The sequence below is a fragment of the Agrilus planipennis genome, unplaced genomic scaffold (genome assembly GCF_000699045.2).
Source record: "Agrilus planipennis isolate EAB-ADULT unplaced genomic scaffold, Apla_2.0 scaffold9, whole genome shotgun sequence".
Taxonomy (NCBI): Eukaryota; Metazoa; Arthropoda; class Insecta; order Coleoptera; family Buprestidae; genus Agrilus; species Agrilus planipennis.
In genome coordinates this window covers 3,054,277-3,075,842 of record NW_020442467.1, presented here as the reverse complement: position 1 = coordinate 3,075,842, position 21,566 = coordinate 3,054,277, and the positions used below count along the sequence as shown (strand labels likewise).

The following is a 21,566-nucleotide window of genomic DNA, read 5'->3' as shown; positions in this document are numbered from 1 at the left end:
CGAAAGTTATCCATCTCGAATTGGTTACTAGTTTCACTGCTGAGACATGATTGGCTGCTATTCACAGGTTTATTTCTCGTCGTGGGTTGCCCCAGCACATATATGCGGATAAATGAATAAATTTTGTGAGCAAAGTCCGATACACTACAATTATATCAAATAATCAAACATCAATGAAATACTTTCGCAGAAAGTTTAAGTAAACTTGGCATATCGTAGCACTTCATACCGCCTCGCTCACTGCACTTTGGTAGCCTTTGGGAGGCCGGAATAAAATCTGTAAAGTATCATTTGGTAAGAAACGCTATAAATACTTAATTAACGTATAAGAAGTACTACACATTACTGTTGCAAATAGAAACTGAACTTAATTCACGTCCGTTATCCTCGTTATCAAATGATCTAAACGACCTTAACCTTTTAATACTCTCACACTTCTTGATTAGCCGTAAGCTCACATCTATATTAGAACCACCGGGACTAGAAAAAAAGGAAAATTGTTAATCCAAATACGAGCAGAAAATATGACGACACTTCTGGAAACGTTGGAGTAAAGAGTACGTCAGTGAATTTCAAATTCCTATAAAGTGGAAGTCTGGCAAAACCCCTTTCTGCTATTTGACACCATGGTACTCCAAAAAAGGAAAACACGCCGCCGTTGAAATAACAATCACAGAAGTGTATCCCGGAACAAATGGGTTTATCCATGTTGTCTGCGTAAAAACCAGCAGTGGAACTATAGTGAAACGTGCGATATCAAAGGTATGCGCTCTTCCATTAAACTTTGTGTGAAGTTCAAGTTTCTTTTTTAGTGTGACAAACATTTCGTATTTTTCTTTTTTGATTCGAAACACAAACGTGTGTATTGTGTAAATTGTTATAGTGACAAACTGTATAGAGACCGTTTATAATGAGTTTATATTTATTGCAGTTCAAAATGGGTTAGCATAATTAAAATGTATATATAGATTTCAATTGTTACAATTAAAATAATGTTATAATTAAAGTATTTTGAATCTTTAGTCAACATTCAAGAGAGGCGGCCTGTTAAGTTAAATGTAAGTTTAGTTAGATTCCTGATCATTAATTTTAAATTATACTGTTTTTTCGAAGGTGGCGGTTAAATAATTAAACAACAAATTAAAACTTGTGTATAAGCGGTAACACTTTAAAAGTCAGAATGAATAAACCGAAACCTAACAAAAAACGTAAACTTGTTGAATAATTTGACCGCCACCCTGGAAGAAACAATATAAGTTAGTTGTAATTCGGTAATGTAGCTGTCCGACCAGGGAATTTGAAAACCTTAATTCTAAGAATATTTTCTCTCGTTTCTGGCACCACCCCTCAGGTGTCGGTTAGATTGTAAATAGGTTATAACAGTAGGTAGTCAAATAAGATTAGATATAGTTTGTTACAAGTTATCACCTAGAAAACAGCATTAATTGAACATATAGTATCATATCATATTATTAGTATAGCTTCATAATAGAGCATCAGACTTAGTTGAAGAATATTAAGTGTTTATTAAAATATGCTTCTTTACTAAAAATTCCCATGAATAGAAGGTGGCCCATCTTTGCAACCAAAAAACACGCCTTAATTGCAAATTGAACTTAAAAGCCGAAAATAATTTTTAATTACTGATATTTCATTTAACCGCAGTGTAAAGTCTACTAACTCAATACACTTTAATCATTTTCAATCATTCTGAAAAAATTAAGTGGTAAAAAGAATATTAACTTCTAATAAAGAAAAAATTGAGTGGTAATCTGGGTATAACATTTTTTTTTTAATATCTTATCCAAAAATATGTAAAAATATGTAAACATTTATTTATACCGTTGTAAGTTGTCAAGTGCCTGAATTGCGAATTTGCTAAGGTTAATATAAAATGAATGAATTGTTAAAGTAAAACTGGAACAATTCAAAACAGTATAAAATTACATCACAGATACATTTTTAGGTAATAAGAAAAAAATTGTGATAACAATTTTTAAATATGTACATTAAATAAAGTAAATCACGTTATATATGTAAGTAAATTCTATCATTAGTATTGTGTAAACCAATCAAATATCCTATAGTTAATTTTACCAAGACCCCTTATAACCTCCTGAAGATTAATATTATTAATATTATTCTTTATTGTATTTGTTCATATTGTAATGTTGGTGGGTTTAACAAAACTTACTTCTAAAACTAATAACAAAAACTATTTATTTACACTAATTATTTATTATTAATATATCACTATTCACTGCGCCATTTATTTCACTGCTATCACTGTAAATTTATTTCTGGATTCACTTCTGCAACGGTCAATTTATTTCTACTACTCTCTCGGCGGTCGTCTCTTCTTTTAAATACCCTTTTGTTTCCTTTCGGGAACTTTCTCGAAACGTCCGGAAAAGTTTTCTTCTTTGAACTGTTTAACTGCTTTCCCAGAACGCAGGTACGACACACACATTTACATATACGGTGCACATGAAGAAAGGCATCGGTGTCCATTTTACCAAACTTATCCTTTCTTAAATTGATAATTTTATGTAGGGTCTGGCAAATTGATGGGACCAGTTTTATATTATATCTACTTAGTAACTTTGTATATGCTCGAAGAAACAATTATTTATGTGAGGTATCGTCATTATGCCTAAGATTGTTTTTTTTTATTACTCGTACTTGTGTGTTTACTATATATCTACATTAATAATATCATACGGATATTTATTAGTTTTCAGTAAATTTATAACTTTATTGATGTTATTATGATTATTCGGAGAAGAAAGTAAAAGCTCTATCAATAAAGTTGTAAACGATATTTACCTTTAATGATTTTGGGTGATTGGATTTAATATTCAAAATGTGACCTGATGAACTAGGTTTGAGAAACCAATTATTGTACATAATTTATATTTTTTTAAAGTATAGGGAATTTCACGATTCTGAGTGATGACTTCTGTTCTTTTCTCTAAACTATTTATAACAAGATATAAAGGAACACTTGTAACAGTGATATTACATCTAATCATACTAGTACATAATCAAGAGGTACATTGGTATTTTTGGTTTTGTTAAGAAATTTATAACTATTATTAATGTGCGATTGTGGTGGTTTAATCAATTTCATTAATTTTTTATGTAAAAATGAAGCCAGAAGGTGATTAGGACTGAAAACAATCAAAATAACCCATCCCAAGGGGCCCCCTGTTTATGTAAATTTGGAAGGTCATATGCTCTGGGAAGAACCGTTCCTGAAAAGTTCAGATCATTGTTACGAAACGTTTTTTTAAGATATCCATTAGAATTCTAACATTTTAATATCAATGACGTATTTGTTTGTAAAGGTTTTAGGAGGTTGTTTTGTATTTGGTCACATGTATCTGGGTCATCAAGTAAATTTAACATCTTTTTATTANCCAGACTTCCATGCCCTAGAAGGTGTCCTACCAATCTATTTCGCCTATTTCTTATTGACTTCCATAGTTTTTCTGAAATTTTTGTCTAAAGTATATAAAATTCTTTTTTAATTTCATTTTTGGAATTATTACTAGTATTCTCATTTTTCAAACTGAACTCTACATTTTTAGCTGTGGTAACTATATTATTTCTCGTAATATTGTCTGAATTAATAAATAATTTTGGACCTAAGTAATTCCACCTCCGTCATATTGGCATCCTTACAGATGAATAATTATGACCACTGTTTCGACTGGAAAAATATAAGAATTAAAGTCAAGGAAAACAAATGGTTCAAAAGAAATGTAGGAGAAATAATGTACATTTATTTCAATAAGAATAATATTAATCTTCAGGAGGAGTTTAATCTTATTATCTAAAAATGTATCTGCGATGTAATTTGATTAATGACTATTAGAAGTTGTGTTTCTGATAAGAACCGGGTTTATAATAATGTTTATCAATGGTTAGTTTTGACGGTATTGCAACATCCGATGGTTGACACTTTTGCAGCATCCAAGGGTTGACACTCTTGCAGCATCCAAATAAAAGTTTATTGAATTATTTACATGCTACTTATACTAAATTTATTTGCATTGGTATTATGGTACTAGATGTTTCAGCGATTTACGTCTGTGCGTATAAATGTCTATGACCTGGTTGGTTGCACTGCGTTGCGATTTGACTAAGTCGGCACAAATGAAGCACTTGAATTGTTACAAATTTGAATTGTTTATTGCTATACCCAGTGTTCCCACAAGATCCCCCTTCCAATGAGGAACAATGTGGATTAACCTGTTCGGATTTAACTTGGAAAATGTACTCGACGGACGGACCGGGTTGTTATGTGCGCTGGTCGATCGTCCATCTTGAGGATGTTGTTCATCTGCCACGATATATGCTGGTTTGAGTCTCTGGATAGATACTGCCTTGCTTTTGTTGGGAAGTTGAATAATGAATGAACGTTTGCCCCGTTTGAGCACTTTGTATGAACCATTGTATGAAAATTGCAGTGGGGTCTTTGGACCATCCCGTCTAATTAGAATATATTCGGCCGATTGTAGATCTCCATAAATGAAAGTTTTCTGTTCACCATGCCTTCTTCCTGCTACAGGTTGTAGAAGTTGATAGTGATCGCGAAGCTGCTGTACATATGTCTGGGTGGTAGTGTGAGACTGTTGGGTACCCGGTGCTAGAAATTCGCTTGCTAGACGAAATGGCTTACCGTATAATGTTTCGGCGGTCGTTGTATTCTTCCTTCCAGGCCCCACGAATGCCCAGAAGAACAGAAGAACAGTGGAAAGAATCCTAGTCCAGGTACTGTTCTGATAACAGATTATGACGGCGTTTAATTGTCGGTGTTGTCGCTCAACCCTACCATTATCTGAGGGGTGCTATGCATATGGTTTTGAGTTTGTTAAATGCTACAGCTCCTTGAAAAGTTGGGACTCAAACTGTCTGCCTCGGTCCGTAGTGATTCTTAGGGGTGCGCCAAAACGACAGATCCATCCTTCGTAGAATGTTCGTGCCACCGTTGTGGCTTCTTGATTTATAATGAGAAAAGCTTCAGGCCAACGTGTGAATCTGTCTACACAAATTCGAATTTGCCCAAGGGTGGAAAAACGTGGCGAGTAATTTTTGATTTTTGGCAAGGAAGACTATTGCTTTGTCTTTGTTAGCAGATGGTCAAATGAATCGCTGGGTCACAAGTTTTATGGGTGCACGAATGACAGGATATGTCAGGGAATGTAACTGTTTGAATGCAACTAAACGATGTGTTGGAGTTAAAAAAGGTCTTGCCGTACCAGTAGAAACATCGCAGAAAATTGCTTTGTTTAAGTCGGGAATGTGAATTCGTTTGAGTTGTAGGGATTGGTTTAAGCTGAAGTTCCCTATCGGATTCCTGCTCAGAAGAAAAGGCTTCGTAATAACGTGTATTGATAACTCGTGAGTGCGTCAGCAACAATGTTATCTTTCCTAGAAATATGCTGAATGTTTGTTAAGAACTGACCAATGAAATTAAAAATGAATAAATCGCGGGCTTCGAGAAAATGGCGGAAATGCTTGATTGTGAAATATATTGCGAGAAACTCTCCGTCGAATGCGCTGTATTTAGCTTCAGCGTTAGAGAGTTTGGAGGAAAGAAATGCTAGGGGTTCCCAGGTTCCATTGTGGAATTGTTGTAACGCAGCGCCCAAGTGGTGGTCGGAAGCGTCACAAAAAATTGCTAAAGTAGCATTCGGTTGCTGATAGTGCAGGAGAGTAGTCTAGCGCTACTTGCTTCTTCTTTAAATTGAATGCCCCGCCAGCTATGAGATTCCACTATAGTGGTGCATTTTCTTTCATTTTTCCCAGTAGAAGTTCATTCAAAGCAGTATGAGTGTGGGCAACGTTGGGCAGGAACTTTATGTAGAGGTTGAGCATACCCAGGAATCGTCGCAATTGTTTTGCAGTAGTAGGTTTGGGGAAGTTGATGATCACTGTCAATGTCGGGTAAAGAGTGTATTTCATTCGCCGAGACAGAGTAAATTAGAAAAGAGACATCTCGTTTACCAAAATTGCATTTCGCTTGATTAAGTAACATGCCGTAGGAATGCAGGCGAGTAAATAAATTGTGTAAATGCTGCTTATGCTATTCAGCATTTTTCGATGCGACCAGTATATCGTCAATGTAAGCGAAACAGGAGTCGATCCAGGAGTCGTTGCTTGCTTAAGTCTACCAAACGCCATGGGAAACATCTTCGTAGGTCAAAATTGAGAGACAGAACAATGGTACCATAAGTCGCTATGTAGGTGTTGTTTGCTGCTTGTAGCGTGAACGTAGATTTCTGACGTGGGCCAGGTATTAGTAACTTGGGATACACGCAGATATCAGCACTGGTGTCGACTAGAAATTTCTGGCGTGTGACTCTATCTGATACAAATTTGTCGCCATTAGTGAGCTCCTGGTTGGTTTACAGTTGACTTCCTACACGGAGGGATGCATTTTCATGCTTTGTCTTTATTACACTTGATATGTTAATTTATACACACTAAAGATGGAAAATTAACAACTAACATAGGTTACATAGGGACTGTCAATGAGCTAGAAAATGAGCTTATTCTTGAACACTGTTAATGAAATATTACAGATGTGGTGAGCAAGTGGCATGTTCTTTTTAACGATAGTTTACAGTTAGGTGAATAGGTAAGGTAATGTTAATGGGAAAATATGAGGGTACTGCCTAAATTTGTGGATAAAAGGTAATTTTTTTGCTTAGTCTCGGCTTGTGCCAGGTTGGGAAGAAAAGGGTTCAGAAGTGCTTTCGTTATATTGTAACAAAATGTCTTTTCTCACTCGTCTAATATTGCGATGACGGATTTTCCTAATTTTTGTTTACCCTGCTAATATTCCTCCAACTTTGTCTTCATTTTGGTCAATTTTGGTCATTTTTTACAATTTAAGGGTCATTTTGCATTTTTCGGGGGTTTTAGCATAAATTTCCCTAGGTAATTCAGGAATGGGTTCACTTTGTTGATTAATTATGTCTAGTGCTTTTTAGTTTCTTTCTAAATTTCTATTTTTGACTTTTTCATACAATACAGATAATTCTTTGATTCCGTTATTTATGTAATTACTAGGATTAATGAATTATGGAAGTTCTAAGTCCTTTTATCCTTACAGGGTTCATTTATTATTTCGAATTACAAACGAAATTTGGCTGGTAGATTGAATTAAGTTATTGTACATGAAGAGAGATTGTATCATCTAATTTGGAATGACCTCATAGTGGTTCATTTGTTTCAAAATTATTAATTTCTCTTTTAACGTACCGTGGATTATTTCGAGCGGTATGATAGTGGTTGGGTTACCTGTGNTTCGCCGAGACAGAGTAAATTAGAAAAGAGACATCTCGTTTACCAAAATTGCATTTCGCTTGATTAAGTAACATGCCGTAGGAATGCAGGCGAGTAAATAAATTGTGTAAATGCTGCTTATGCTATTCAGCATTTTTCGATGCGACCAGTATATCGTCAATGTAAGCGAAACAGGAGTCGATCCAGGAGTCGTTGCTTGCTTAAGTCTACCAAACGCCATGGGAAACATCTTCGTAGGTCAAAATTGAGAGACAGAACAATGGTACCATAAGTCGCTATGTAGGTGTTGTTTGCTGCTTGTAGCGTGAACGTAGATTTCTGACGTGGGCCAGGTATTAGTAACTTGGGATACACGCAGATATCAGCACTGGTGTCGACTAGAAATTTCTGGCGTGTGACTCTATCTGATACAAATTTGTCGCCATTAGTGAGCTCCTGGTTGGTTTACAGTTGACTTCCTACACGGAGGGATGCATTTTCATGCTTTGTCTTTATTACACTTGATATGTTAATTTATACACACTAAAGATGGAAAATTAACAACTAACATAGGTTACATAGGGACTGTCAATGAGCTAGAAAATGAGCTTATTCTTGAACACTGTTAATGAAATATTACAGATGTGGTGAGCAAGTGGCATGTTCTTTTTAACGATAGTTTACAGTTAGGTGAATAGGTAAGGTAATGTTAATGGGAAAATATGAGGGTACTGCCTAAATTTGTGGATAAAAGGTAATTTTTTTGCTTAGTCTCGGCTTGTGCCAGGTTGGGAAGAAAAGGGTTCAGAAGTGCTTTCGTTATATTGTAACAAAATGTCTTTTCTCACTCGTCTAATATTGCGATGACGGATTTTCCTAATTTTTGTTTACCCTGCTAATATTCCTCCAACTTTGTCTTCATTTTGGTCAATTTTGGTCATTTTTTACAATTTAAGGGTCATTTTGCATTTTTCGGGGGTTTTAGCATAAATTTCCCTAGGTAATTCAGGAATGGGTTCACTTTGTTGATTAATTATGTCTAGTGCTTTTTAGTTTCTTTCTAAATTTCTATTTTTGACTTTTTCATACAATACAGATAATTCTTTGATTCCGTTATTTATGTAATTACTAGGATTAATGAATTATGGAAGTTCTAAGTCCTTTTATCCTTACAGGGTTCATTTATTATTTCGAATTACAAACGAAATTTGGCTGGTAGATTGAATTAAGTTATTGTACATGAAGAGAGATTGTATCATCTAATTTGGAATGACCTCATAGTGGTTCATTTGTTTCAAAATTATTAATTTCTCTTTTAACGTACCGTGGATTATTTCGAGCGGTATGATAGTGGTTGGGTTACCTGTGCTTGCGAAATATAAGTCAATGTGGTAAAGTTTACAAAAATCATTAAGATGAGGGTTTTAAAATTCGGTTCCCATGTTAACTAAACTTTTCCCTGGAAGGTTACGATGGTTGATAAAGTGTTTTAATTTATAGACTACAGTAATTTTGTTTTTTTGTCTGTTATGTGAGAGGCTTTTGCGTATTTACTGAAATGGTCAATAAATGTAAAAAATGTATTGTCATCAATTGTAAACCAATCCAGCATAATGATTTCAAAGGATTTTGACGTTACCATGGGTCCTTTATAGGGTGGTTTATAAGGGTTGCGCTCATTGGGAGTATGTTAAATAAGGGATAATTTCATTGTCTGTACAGGATCTTCTTGATTGAAGTGTACGGTGGCTAAATCGTCATTATCATTGATGGGTTCAACTGATTCGAATAGTTGTGCCAGAAGTTTATCGACTTCTTCGGGGGATAAAAAGTCTAGGTTTTGATCTGAACAGGGGTTGACAAATAATGAATCTACGTCAAACTCGTCGTTTTTTTCAAGGCCATTTATTTCCATTCGCGAAAGTGCGTCTGCTACGCAATTTTCTTTTCCCTTAATGTGCTTGATTTCGAAATTATATTCAGATAGCTAAATTATTCCAGCGAGCTATTCTGTTATTGCGTTCTTTAACGTTTTGTAACCATGCTAAGGACAAGTGATCCGTAAATAAAGTAAATTTTCTGCCGTAGATGTAGGACCTAAAGTGTTTGCAAGAGTTAACTACAACCAAATATTCCTTTCCTGTGGTACTATAGTTCCTTTCAGCCGTATTAAGGGTGCGAGAGTAAAAAGCGATGGGGTGTCCTTCTTGGGAATTAACTAAACCTATCGCTTTATTACTAGCGTCGGTGGTAATAGAAAAATATTTGTAAAAATTGGGATAAACTAGAACAGGGGCCCGTCTAATTACTTATTTAATTTTGTTGATAGCTTCTAAATACGAAGCGTCTTTAATATTGTAATGTTCGTGGATTTAACAAAATTTAACTTCTAAGACCAAAACTATTTATTTACACTAATTATTTTTGAATTTAAAAACACTATTAAATTATTACTAAACTTAGGTAATTATTGTATTTATTTACACTACTGTTGATATATCACTATTCACTGCACTATTTATTTTACTTCTGTCACTGTCAATTTATTTCTTGAGTCATCTCTGCAACGGTCAATTTATTTCTGCTCGTCTCGGCGATCGTCTCTTTCTGTAAATACTCTTTTGCTTCCTTTCGGGAACCTTCTCGAGCCGTCCGGAAAACTTTCTTTTTCTTTGAACTGTTTCATTGCTTTCCAAGGGCGCAGGTACGACACACACGTTTACAAATATAGCGCACATGAAGAAAGGCGCCCGTGGCTAGTCGGCGAATCGATAAGCCGCTCACACACACGTATGCCCGTTCGCATACAAACACGCTCGTGCTCGCTACACTGCCCCCTCCTTAAGGATGTTTAGACGCGAAACATTTTCACTTTCCATTTCGCAGGATCATGCCGGAAACTGCAGTTCTCGCCTTCACGACATCCGCTCCGGGAATAGAAGTAATAGTCCACGGTCTTCTCATGATTGGTCCGATTCGGGTTATTACTGCAAACCAAAATGTCTATTCCAGTACGGCGGAACAGGACCTCGATCATGGTCCGTACGATCCTCCAATCTAGGTTGTCCAGTCCACAACCAAGCTTCAGAATCGGCAGCTTCTGTAGGTTATTCTCCAGAAGATGTCCGCGGAGTTCCATTACTGCGTCCTTTGAAACGCAATGGGCCAGAGAATATTCCTTAGATATAGCAAGGAGGTCTCGTCGGATTTCCTGCGTCACTCCAAATCTGCTATTAACATTGGGGCCTGCCTTCATGAACTCTTCGAATGTGGGCTCGGAAGGAATAGTTCTTAATAATCTGGCCCGCGCCTCCTCTTCATCTGCACCGGCGAATGGAGCCAAGCGATTAAAATGGACCACCTTCGGCTTCCCATTTGGAGTTTTCCTAATTCGGTTGATCATGTCGTTAATCCCCTTCACTATCTCATAGGGTCCTTCCTAATCCTGTTGGAACTTAGATGATAGTCCACGGCGACGACAAGGATTATACAACCAATCAAGATCTCCAGTTTTGTAACCACCTGCTGTAGCCTTGATATCGTAGTTTTCTTTAATCCTGTCACTAGCAATCTGCGCATACAGACGAACCGACTCGTGGATATCATTAAGCTTTCTTCGGAGGTTAGTAACATAATATTTTCCAGACAAGTCATCTACTGGTTTACAGCCGAATTTGAGGTCACTGGCAGGTGTTTGGCCAGTCGTTTCGTGGACAGATGAACAGTATGCCATTAAAAATAAAGGCAAATAGCGATCCCAGTCCCTTTGGTGATCAGACACTACCTTGGAGAGATATTTAATCACGGTCCTGCTCGCATATTCCACGGAATATAGCCGATTCGAAATTCCTCCCTTGTTCTGTATGCAACTCCAAGGGCACCCCAAAACGACTGATCAACTCCTTCACCAGCTTCTCAGCTATGGTTTCCGACTCCTGGTTTGGACGAGCATTGGCTTCAACCAACATGGTAAAATAGTCCATAACGACCACGATGTACTTGTTACCATTCTCGGACTCTTGGAATGGACCCGCCACATCGATTGCGATTCGTTCGAAGGGGTCACCGACATTGTATTGACGCATTGGCGCCCTTGGCTTTTTCTGTGGTCCATTACTCGCGGCACAGGTGGTACTCTTCTTACACCAATTCTTGACATATTCCTTACAGTTTACCAAATAAAATCGCTCTCGAACTTTCTCAAGCGTCTTTTTCACTCCAAAATGGCCACCAGATGATCCATCATGAAGATACTGCAACACCTCTCTAACCTTGTTTCGAGGAATAACCAGTTGCTTCCTATCTTCCCCTCCATTTGGGCTTTCAACAACACGCTTCTGAATGCCATCCTCCAATACCATTGAATCCCACTGAGTCCATAACGATTTTAGTACTTGTGTACAGGAAGAAACTTGCTGCCACGTTGGCCGTTATCCGTTTTTTTTCCATTCCATTATCTTCGCCAAGTCCGGGTCGTTTTCTTGGTCGTGTTTTATATTGTCAGGTAACCATTCGTCATCGATTACAGTGACGCGTCGAATTGCTTCTTTGTTCTTTTCCATTCGATCACACTGCTTGACAAGACCTTCTGGAAAGTGCATCGGCATTCTTGTGTCCGGTTCCAGGCCGGTGCTCCACGTCAAAATTATATTCCTATAGCTTCTGAATCCATCGAGCTACCTGGCGCTCCGGATTCTTGAAGTTCAGAAGCCACTTTAAAGCTGCATGATCGGTGCGTAGAGTGATTTTCGTCCATACAGGTATTTATAAAAATGTTCAACACATTTGACTACAGCCAGCATCTCTTGCCTAGTGACGCAGTAGTTTCTTTCGACTTTTGATAAGGTCTTGCTAAAATAGCCGGTGTCGGTGTTCAAAATGAACATTCCATTGGGCCGAGGATATACCAGTACGGGGGCTGTAATTAAAGCCTGCTTCGAAGTGTCAAATGGCGTTTGACAATCCGAATCCCAATGAAATTTTCCGTATCTTTCGGTTAAACGTGTCAAAGGTTTGGCGATATTGGCGAATCCATAAAAATAGCGACGATAATATGTGCACAATCCGAAGAAGCTTCTTATGTCGTGGACATTTTCAGGCACTGGCCATTCTTTTACGGCCTTTATCTTCTCTGGATCCACGGCCACGCCCTTCGCTGATACAACATGACCCAAGTAAGAAACTTCCCCGCACTTTTTCGGGCTTTACCGTATTCAGTTGCATTGCTCTAACACCATATTTTAGAAATTACCAGCTGCTTCGCTCGCGTTGGCATTCTAAATATGTGTCAAAAATCATTGATGACTACACTAAATTAATTTTTCTATCCCTCGGGAACAGCAGTTTTTTTCTGCATAAAAGGTACCCTATATTCTTCTCTGTACTCCCGACAATGTGTCTACAAAATTTTATTATGATCGATCGAGTAGTTAAGGCGTGAAATCGATCATATGAAATTTTTACATCGAAAGCAATTTTTGTTCTAGATAAAAGGTAACCTATCTTGCTTGGTGTGTCCTTGACAATACATCTACAAAATTTCATGATGATTCATCAAATAGTTAGAACTAATTTTGCTATCCCTCGGGAACAGTTTTTGTTTTTAGATAAAAGCTAACCCTTTCCTGTACCCCTGACAATGTGCCTGTACTTCATGAAGATCTATCAGGTAGTTTATACGTAAAATCAACTACATTGACTTAATTTTTCTATTCCTTAGAAACAGTTCTTCTTTTAGATAAAAGGTAACCTATGTCCTTTTCTATAACCCTGAGAATGTGTCTACAAACTTTTATGATGATCGATTGGGTAGTTAAGGCGTGAAATTGACCACATAAAATTAATCTTTCTATCTCTCGGAAACAGTTTGTTTTCTAGGTAAACGGTAACCTAAACCCTTTTCTGTACGCCTGACAATGTATCTACAAAATTTCATGATGACTAATCGAGTAGCTAAGGCGTGAAATCGATCACATTGAATTAATTTCGGAAAAGTCTTTTTTTTCTGCGTAAAAGGTACCATACCATATGTGATTTCCTGTACCCCTGATAATGTGCGTACGAGATTTTATGATGATTGGTTAAGTAGTTAATGTGCGGAAAGCCTACAAACAATCAAACAAATAAACAAACGAACAAACTCACATTCGCATTTATACTATAAGTTGGGATATTTTCATTATTTGTGTAGCACGTTCATTGTGAGNATGGACCCGCCACATCGATTGCGATTCGTTCGAAGGGGTCACCGACATTGTATTGACGCATTGGCGCCCTTGGCTTTTTCTGTGGTCCATTACTCGCGGCACAGGTGGTACTCTTCTTACACCAATTCTTGACATATTCCTTACAGTTTACCAAATAAAATCGCTCTCGAACTTTCTCAAGCGTCTTTTTCACTCCAAAATGGCCACCAGATGATCCATCATGAAGATACTGCAACACCTCTCTAACCTTGTTTCGAGGAATAACCAGTTGCTTCCTATCTTCCCCTCCATTTGGGCTTTCAACAACACGCTTCTGAATGCCATCCTCCAATACCATTGAATCCCACTGAGTCCATAACGATTTTAGTACTTGTGTACAGGAAGAAACTTGCTGCCACGTTGGCCGTTATCCGTTTTTTTTCCATTCCATTATCTTCGCCAAGTCCGGGTCGTTTTCTTGGTCGTGTTTTATATTGTCAGGTAACCATTCGTCATCGATTACAGTGACGCGTCGAATTGCTTCTTTGTTCTTTTCCATTCGATCACACTGCTTGACAAGACCTTCTGGAAAGTGCATCGGCATTCTTGTGTCCGGTTCCAGGCCGGTGCTCCACGTCAAAATTATATTCCTATAGCTTCTGAATCCATCGAGCTACCTGGCGCTCCGGATTCTTGAAGTTCAGAAGCCACTTTAAAGCTGCATGATCGGTGCGTAGAGTGATTTTCGTCCATACAGGTATTTATAAAAATGTTCAACACATTTGACTACAGCCAGCATCTCTTGCCTAGTGACGCAGTAGTTTCTTTCGGCTTTTGATAAGGTCTTGCTAAAATAGCCGGTGTCGGTGTTCAAAATGAACATTCCATTGGGCCGAGGATATACCAGTACGGGGGCTGTAATTAAAGCCTGCTTCGAAGTGTCAAATGGCGTTTGACAATCCGAATCCCAATGAAATTTTCCGTATCTTTCGGTTAAACGTGTCAAAGGTTTGGCGATATTGGCGAATCCATAAAAATAGCGACGATAATATGTGCACAATCCGAAGAAGCTTCTTATGTCGTGGACATTTTCAGGCACTGGCCATTCTTTTACGGCCTTTATCTTCTCTGGATCCACGGCCACGCCCTTCGCTGATACAACATGACCCAAGTAAGAAACTTCCCCGCACTTTTTCGGGCTTTACCGTATTCAGTTGCATTGCTCTAACACCATATTTTAGAAATTACCAGCTGCTTCGCTCGCGTTGGCATTCTAAATATGTGTCAAAAATCATTGATGACTACACTAAATTAATTTTTCTATCCCTCGGGAACAGCAGTTTTTTTCTGCATAAAAGGTACCCTATATTCTTCTCTGTACTCCCGACAATGTGTCTACAAAATTTTATTATGATCGATCGAGTAGTTAAGGCGTGAAATCGATCATATGAAATTTTTACATCGAAAGCAATTTTTGTTCTAGATAAAAGGTAACCTATCTTGCTTGGTGTGTCCTTGACAATACATCTACAAAATTTCATGATGATTCATCAAATAGTTAGAACTAATTTTGCTATCCCTCGGGAACAGTTTTTGTTTTTAGATAAAAGCTAACCCTTTCCTGTACCCCTGACAATGTGCCTGTACTTCATGAAGATCTATCAGGTAGTTTATACGTAAAATCAACTACATTGACTTAATTTTTCTATTCCTTAGAAACAGTTCTTCTTTTAGATAAAAGGTAACCTATGTCCTTTTCTATAACCCTGAGAATGTGTCTACAAACTTTTATGATGATCGATTGGGTAGTTAAGGCGTGAAATTGACCACATAAAATTAATCTTTCTATCTCTCGGAAACAGTTTGTTTTCTAGGTAAACGGTAACCTAAACCCTTTTCTGTACGCCTGACAATGTATCTACAAAATTTCATGATGACTAATCGAGTAGCTAAGGCGTGAAATCGATCACATTGAATTAATTTCGGAAAAGTCTTTTTTTTCTGCGTAAAAGGTACCATACCATATGTGATTTCCTGTACCCCTGATAATGTGCGTACGAGATTTTATGATGATTGGTTAAGTAGTTAATGTGCGGAAAGCCTACAAACAATCAAACAAATAAACAAACGAACAAACTCACATTCGCATTTATACTATAAGTTGGGATATTTTCATTATTTGTGTAGCACGTTCATTGTGAGCTCTAGTGGAAGCAATTTTAGATGTAATAGTTAAACATCTGTTTTGTAACAACCGGTGCTTCCGCATCCTAGCACTTTTTCTTATTAAAGACTTTGCCGTAAGATTTACCAAAAAGCTAAGTACTTTTTCTTCATTTCTAGGTTTCTTTGGTGTTTTAATGCTGCACAGCGTTGCTATCTTGTACGGATTTTCACCATATGGTGACGACTTGAAATTTTGGGTATCTGAGCCAATGTGATGGTTGTGTGGCCATCATAATCGAGCTAGTCTTCGCATTTCCTCAAAACAAGAACAACTCACATCCTTAACTATTTGTGAACAGTAATATAATCTAGGTNAGGTTTCTTTGGTGTTTTAATGCTGCACAGCGTTGCTATCTTGTACGGATTTTCACCATATGGTGACGACTTGAAATTTTGGGTATCTGAGCCAATGTGATGGTTGTGTGGCCATCATAATCGAGCTAGTCTTCGCATTTCCTCAAAACAAGAACAACTCACATCCTTAACTATTTGTGAACAGTAATATAATCTAGGTGTACCTTTACTCCTTTTTACTCCTGTTTCTGCCTCTAATATGTCTCTGACCAGACCTCCATGCCCTAGAAGGTGTCCTACCAATCTATTTCGCCTATTTCTTATTGACTTCCATAGAGTCCCCTGTTCTCCTATTCTTTCTAATACCTCTTCATTTCTAACCTTTTCTATCCACTGTATCCTCATCATTCGCCAGTACCACCACATTTCGAACGTTTTTAACCTTTCCTTCTCCATCGTGCCCACCGCCTATGTTTTGCATCCGTGCAACGCAAGTCTTGTTTTTATTCCCTTGCATACCAGAATTTTTATTTATTTGCAATTTGTCAATACCGCATCCATTTAAAACTATCTTTAACTCCTCCTTGCTAGATACTAATACTGCTTATCATCTGCAAATCTAAACATAGTAACCTCTTGCCCCCTGTATATCTATCAGTGTCAGTGTGCATCCTTGTCTGTCTTCCATTCATTTACTTTTCTACGTTGCAGCTCCAGCTCTATAGCTGCCTGTTGCACTTTAAACAACTACGTATTACTTCTCTATCTTTGTTACTCATCCCTACACATTTAAGTATTTTTATCATTTTGTCCCATTTAACATTGTCAAAAGCTTTTTCTAAATCTACAAATCCTATGTACGCACACTTTCCTTTTTCTGTCGTTTTCTCTATTGTTACCCGTAAAGCTAGGATGACCTCCCACGTTTCTCTATTTCTTCTGAACCCCAATTGATTTTCCCCCAAAAGTTCTTCCTTCCTTTTTTCCATCCTCTGAAGATACAATTTTAATTTGGTTACCTAGCAATTCTTGTTGTATACGAGTAACATATTTTACCAATCAATAAAAAGATACATTACAAATTACACAGCACACATATAAATCTCGATTTAAGGGACTTAAATGGAGAGGAGACTTTAATCTTACAATTACTTCTTTTGCTCTTAAATGTGCAACTCCTTCTTAATTACCCTACATTAGAAAACTATTATTTTTCACTTGAATGGCGTATCCTCAAGTTGGTGTAATTCTTTGTTTTAGCGCTTCCTAAAGAAGATCCTCAAATAACAGGTGTGCAGGATCAATATCAAGTTGGAGATGAAATAAACCTTAATTGCACCTCTGGTAAAAGTCATCCTGCTCCGGTCTTACTTTGGTTCATAAATGGAAATAAGGTGAGTTTTTAATATTCTATGGATTATTCTAGCTCACAATTTGTGTAAATAAACGAAAAAAGAAGTTGCTCTTCTAACTACAAATAATTAAAACAATTGCTTAAAATCGGACTAGGGTGTACTATTGCTGTTTTCTTTGTATTCATTCCATAAAGGTCGGTTTTCAGCAATAGTAAAAGAAGAAATAGGTACTTATAAATACTTGGCTGAAACGAGTTCATTGAGAATGGTATAATAATAAACGGAAGAAGCTTAATACTTGGATTTGATGGTTTTGTTTTTTAGCGAGTCGGTATATGAGGTCATGTGTAGAATGTTTGGCAAGCATTTTTGATTTGCGAGGTCTAGAATAGAACCGCAGTGAAGAATTTATCTACAAGTCTGAGAAAATAACGAAATGTATAAATGACTACATCCGCGGAATCATCAAAGGCCTTCCTCCTGACAACTGATAATTTTTCAACTGTATGTGTAATGAATTACCATTACCAAATGCCGATTATAACTGTGTGCCGATTGTTCCATGTTGTTAAATAATGAAATAGCTTACTAAGTAATTTTGTAGTTATTTGATAATCTTTTGCTTAATTACCATATTCGCTAGCGATAGCTGAATAAGGAAAGCATAAATTCTCATTTTGTCAGTAAGAAAAAAAAAATGTAGTTGCTTCATTTCTTGTAATATTTTTGCTTATTACTGACAGCACTCCTATTTAGAAGAAATACAAAGAAAATAATTAGTTATTTGCAGTTATCACGATATATTGACATTTAGTGCTAACTGAGAAGTGCTGTATTTTAGGTTCTGGGACATAATTAACGAGGCAGGTCAATGACTGCTTACGATAATTTCGAGCAAGTTCAACTCTATTGATGAAATTTTCTCGTCGTTAGGCTTGGATGTATGTTTAAATGTGTGCATATATATGTGTGTATGGTTTATCCACCTCTGTATGTAGTGTTCTTGTGCACACATTGACCGGCTAGTCCATGGGTGACACATGTTTGACTTTTGGGGTTTCTAAAGGACTATCCGTGACGTGATGAGAGGGGTGTCAATAAATGATGAAAGAAAGTTGGCTTTAATTGCGGTGCAATTATGAGGGTTTCAAAGGGTTGGAACTCGTATGTCAGACGATTGGGTCATTGAATTAGTTCAATCGGCTTAGTGATGGCGTTGCCCGCAAGGTAGGAGGACTTTAGGCTACAAGCAGTTTTGAGTTCGCTTTTAGAGACAGCCCTTGTTGTAGAAGCAGAATATTTAGTCAAAATGTGTATTAAGTTATAAAAATGGCTCTTCTAATTCTTCGACCTCAAAACAATGTAAAAGTTTCGAATATGTGTGAGTTTATTCAATTGGTGATGTTCTAATACAATCGAAGAGTTAATAGAATAGCTACATATTAGGGAATCCTATAGGATCAGCTCATTAACTATTCTAGACATTGTTGTAATTAATGTGGTAGTAGGTGCTTTGAATGTATTCCCCAAAAAATGAAGGAATATCAAAAGCACCTGCTTGTCATTGTTATTCAAGAGGACGAGGAAGTACTAAGAAAACTATTTTAAACACGGAAAGCAGCCTGTAAGTCAAAAATGAAGAATTTTGGAAAACGGGTTAGTAGCAGAGAGGACTTTGACAAAAATCTTGCACTTTCAGACGAGAAGAAATGGAGAAAGCGATCTACTATACAGAGGAAAGCTAATAAGAAAATTCTAAAACAAACTGCGATAAAAGAGTTGCGCGCAAAAATAAAAATAAGTGGAAACTGTGCCTAAAAATGCGCAAGGTATATTGGACGACAAGTTAAAGCACAGAACATTGGTTGGTGACTGAGAAACCCACTATGGTTAAAGAATCGGGACTGACCTTTTGTATAATATAAAAGAATATGCAAAGACAACTATAGAGCACAGAATTTCAGCCACATCAATCCAAACATATCCGTGCCTTTAATTTAGTGGGGTTTACATGCCCATTGCAGTGAGAATCCTTTATAACAAGTTTGACTATTTTAGTTTATTTTTCCTTTTATGATGATCAGTTTATAGCGTAATAGTTTTTTATTATAAATAACACCACCAACGTTTCGTCTTCGGAGTAAGTCTTTATCAAAGTAGTTTTTGGAAGTTAATGCCAAAGTTTTAAACGTTAATACAAATTAATTCCTGCTTTTAAATATTTAATCTACGCCCCTGATAGGGTTACTGAAGAAAGACGGCTATTATTGTAATATCTAAAACTGCCTATTTTTGGCACCGCGCATCCATGTCATTTTAAAATTTCCGCCAGCATTCTGCGTCTGATCTGTACCTACCTTAATAAAATCTTAAACCCAGAACAAAACGTCAGTGGGCAGTTTTATAAGAAAATAACTATTACCATATAATCCGGCTTTGTTTTTGAAATACAATTAAGCTATTCTATAAAAGAATATAATATCAAGTAGTAACATTACAGAAATTTATAGAAAGATGTGAAGTGCTGTTTTGGAAGGGTGTTTAGTGCTTCAACAAATGAAAGATAGTTTTCTGGAGACGGAATTGTATTCATATGAAGACAGTATAATAATAGTGATTCTTTCAGATTAGTATTTGCGTTACAGCTGCTTTCCCTCCACCGTTGACTATTTTATGTTTGCATATGTTGACCACCATTCTAATTGAGCGGTTTTAAATTTTATATTTATGCAAGTTTTATTCATTTAATCATAGATAACGACATGCTACAAGTGCGGCCGGTGTTACAAGACTTTCACCTTTCCGCCACGTCCACTGTCCATGTTTCGCACCCATACAGCGCCGCGCTCCAAACATAAACCTTTAACAACCTTTTTCGAATTCCCAAATTAACCGTTCGCGAGCATAGAAGTGACTTCTTTTATATGAAGGCGGCTCGACCCTCCTCTGCTTTATATCCCTCCTACTCCATCCGTCCAGACTTATCTGACTTCCTAGATACCTAAACTCGGTCATTTCTTCTAATTTTTCGTCTCTTACCTTATATTAGCTCATTCCCTACTTTTTCTTACCATGAATATTAGTACTTTTGTTTATTTTCGTAGTACTGTTTTGTCAATACCGCTTCCATTTTATATAAAACTATCTGTAACTCCTCCTGCAAATCTACGCATACTAATCTTTTCGCCCTGTATATCTATCCCTACAGTTGTACTGTCTTTGCTGATCGCATCTTCGATGTGTAGATTAAAAAGTAGCGGTGATATTGTGCGTCCCTGTCTGCCTTCTTCTTTACTTCTCTACGTTGCCGCCCCAACTCTATATCAACCTGTTGTTCTTTATACAAACTATGTATCACTCTTCTATCTTTGTAAATCATCTCTACATTTTTAAGTTTATTTAACATCCTGTCCCATTTAACATTATCAAAATCTACAAATTCTATATACGCGCTCTTTCCTTTTTCTATCGTTTTCTTGTATTGCATTGTAACCCGTAATGCTAGAATGGCTTCCCGCGTTCTTCTACTTCTTCTAAACCGAAATTGACTTTCCCCTAATAGTTGTCCTGCCGTTTTTTCTGCCCTTCTCTGTACAAATCTAGTTAAGGTTTTTGACGCATGGAAAGTTAGATTAATTGTTCTAAATGTCTTGCATCCATTCTTACCTCCCTCTTTCGGTATGGTTACTACTACGTTCCGTTTGAAAACCTTTGGGACTTTCCCAGTCTCGTAAATGTGGTTAACTAGTTTATACATAGAGACCTCGCGTCCTGCATGTTTTGAATTTCTACCTGTATTCCATCTACACCTGGCGCCTTATTATTCTGTAATTTTTTTAATGTTACATCGAACTCGTATTTTTCTCAAAAACAGTGAAATTTCAATACATCATTTTTATGTTTTCTGGTGCTCTATTACCTCTTGCAAGCTGGGCACTTATTTCTGTTACACCCTGCATAGAATTAAGAAATTGGCGTTACCACTATTTAAATGCTTCGGTATGCAAGTGTACGTTCGAGAGATATTGATAGATGTTCTTATGCTCGACCCATGCCGAAATAATTTCTAGTTTTATACGTAAGAGGCAATGTCCTTGAAAATAAAGATGGAATTTACGCTCACCTCGGACAAATCAATTATTGTTTCATTATCGTCGTAGGGAAAGTAATCTACACCTTTAGTTCTTTCATAACCTCCTTCAATAGTTCA

The 21,566-nt window shown here is 37.0% G+C and overlaps 1 protein-coding gene across 1 annotated transcript in view; it reads left to right on the top strand.

Moving 5' to 3' along the window:
* Positions 1 to 21,566, top strand: part of LOC108735520 — a 198,478-nt gene that overhangs the window by 129,195 nt on the left and 47,717 nt on the right. Inside the window, exon 4 of the mRNA XM_025981239.1 lies at positions 17,262 to 17,395. Within this exon, the coding sequence (XP_025837024.1) occupies positions 17,262 to 17,395 (134 nt within the window). The remainder of the gene's footprint in view (positions 1 to 17,261; positions 17,396 to 21,566) is intronic.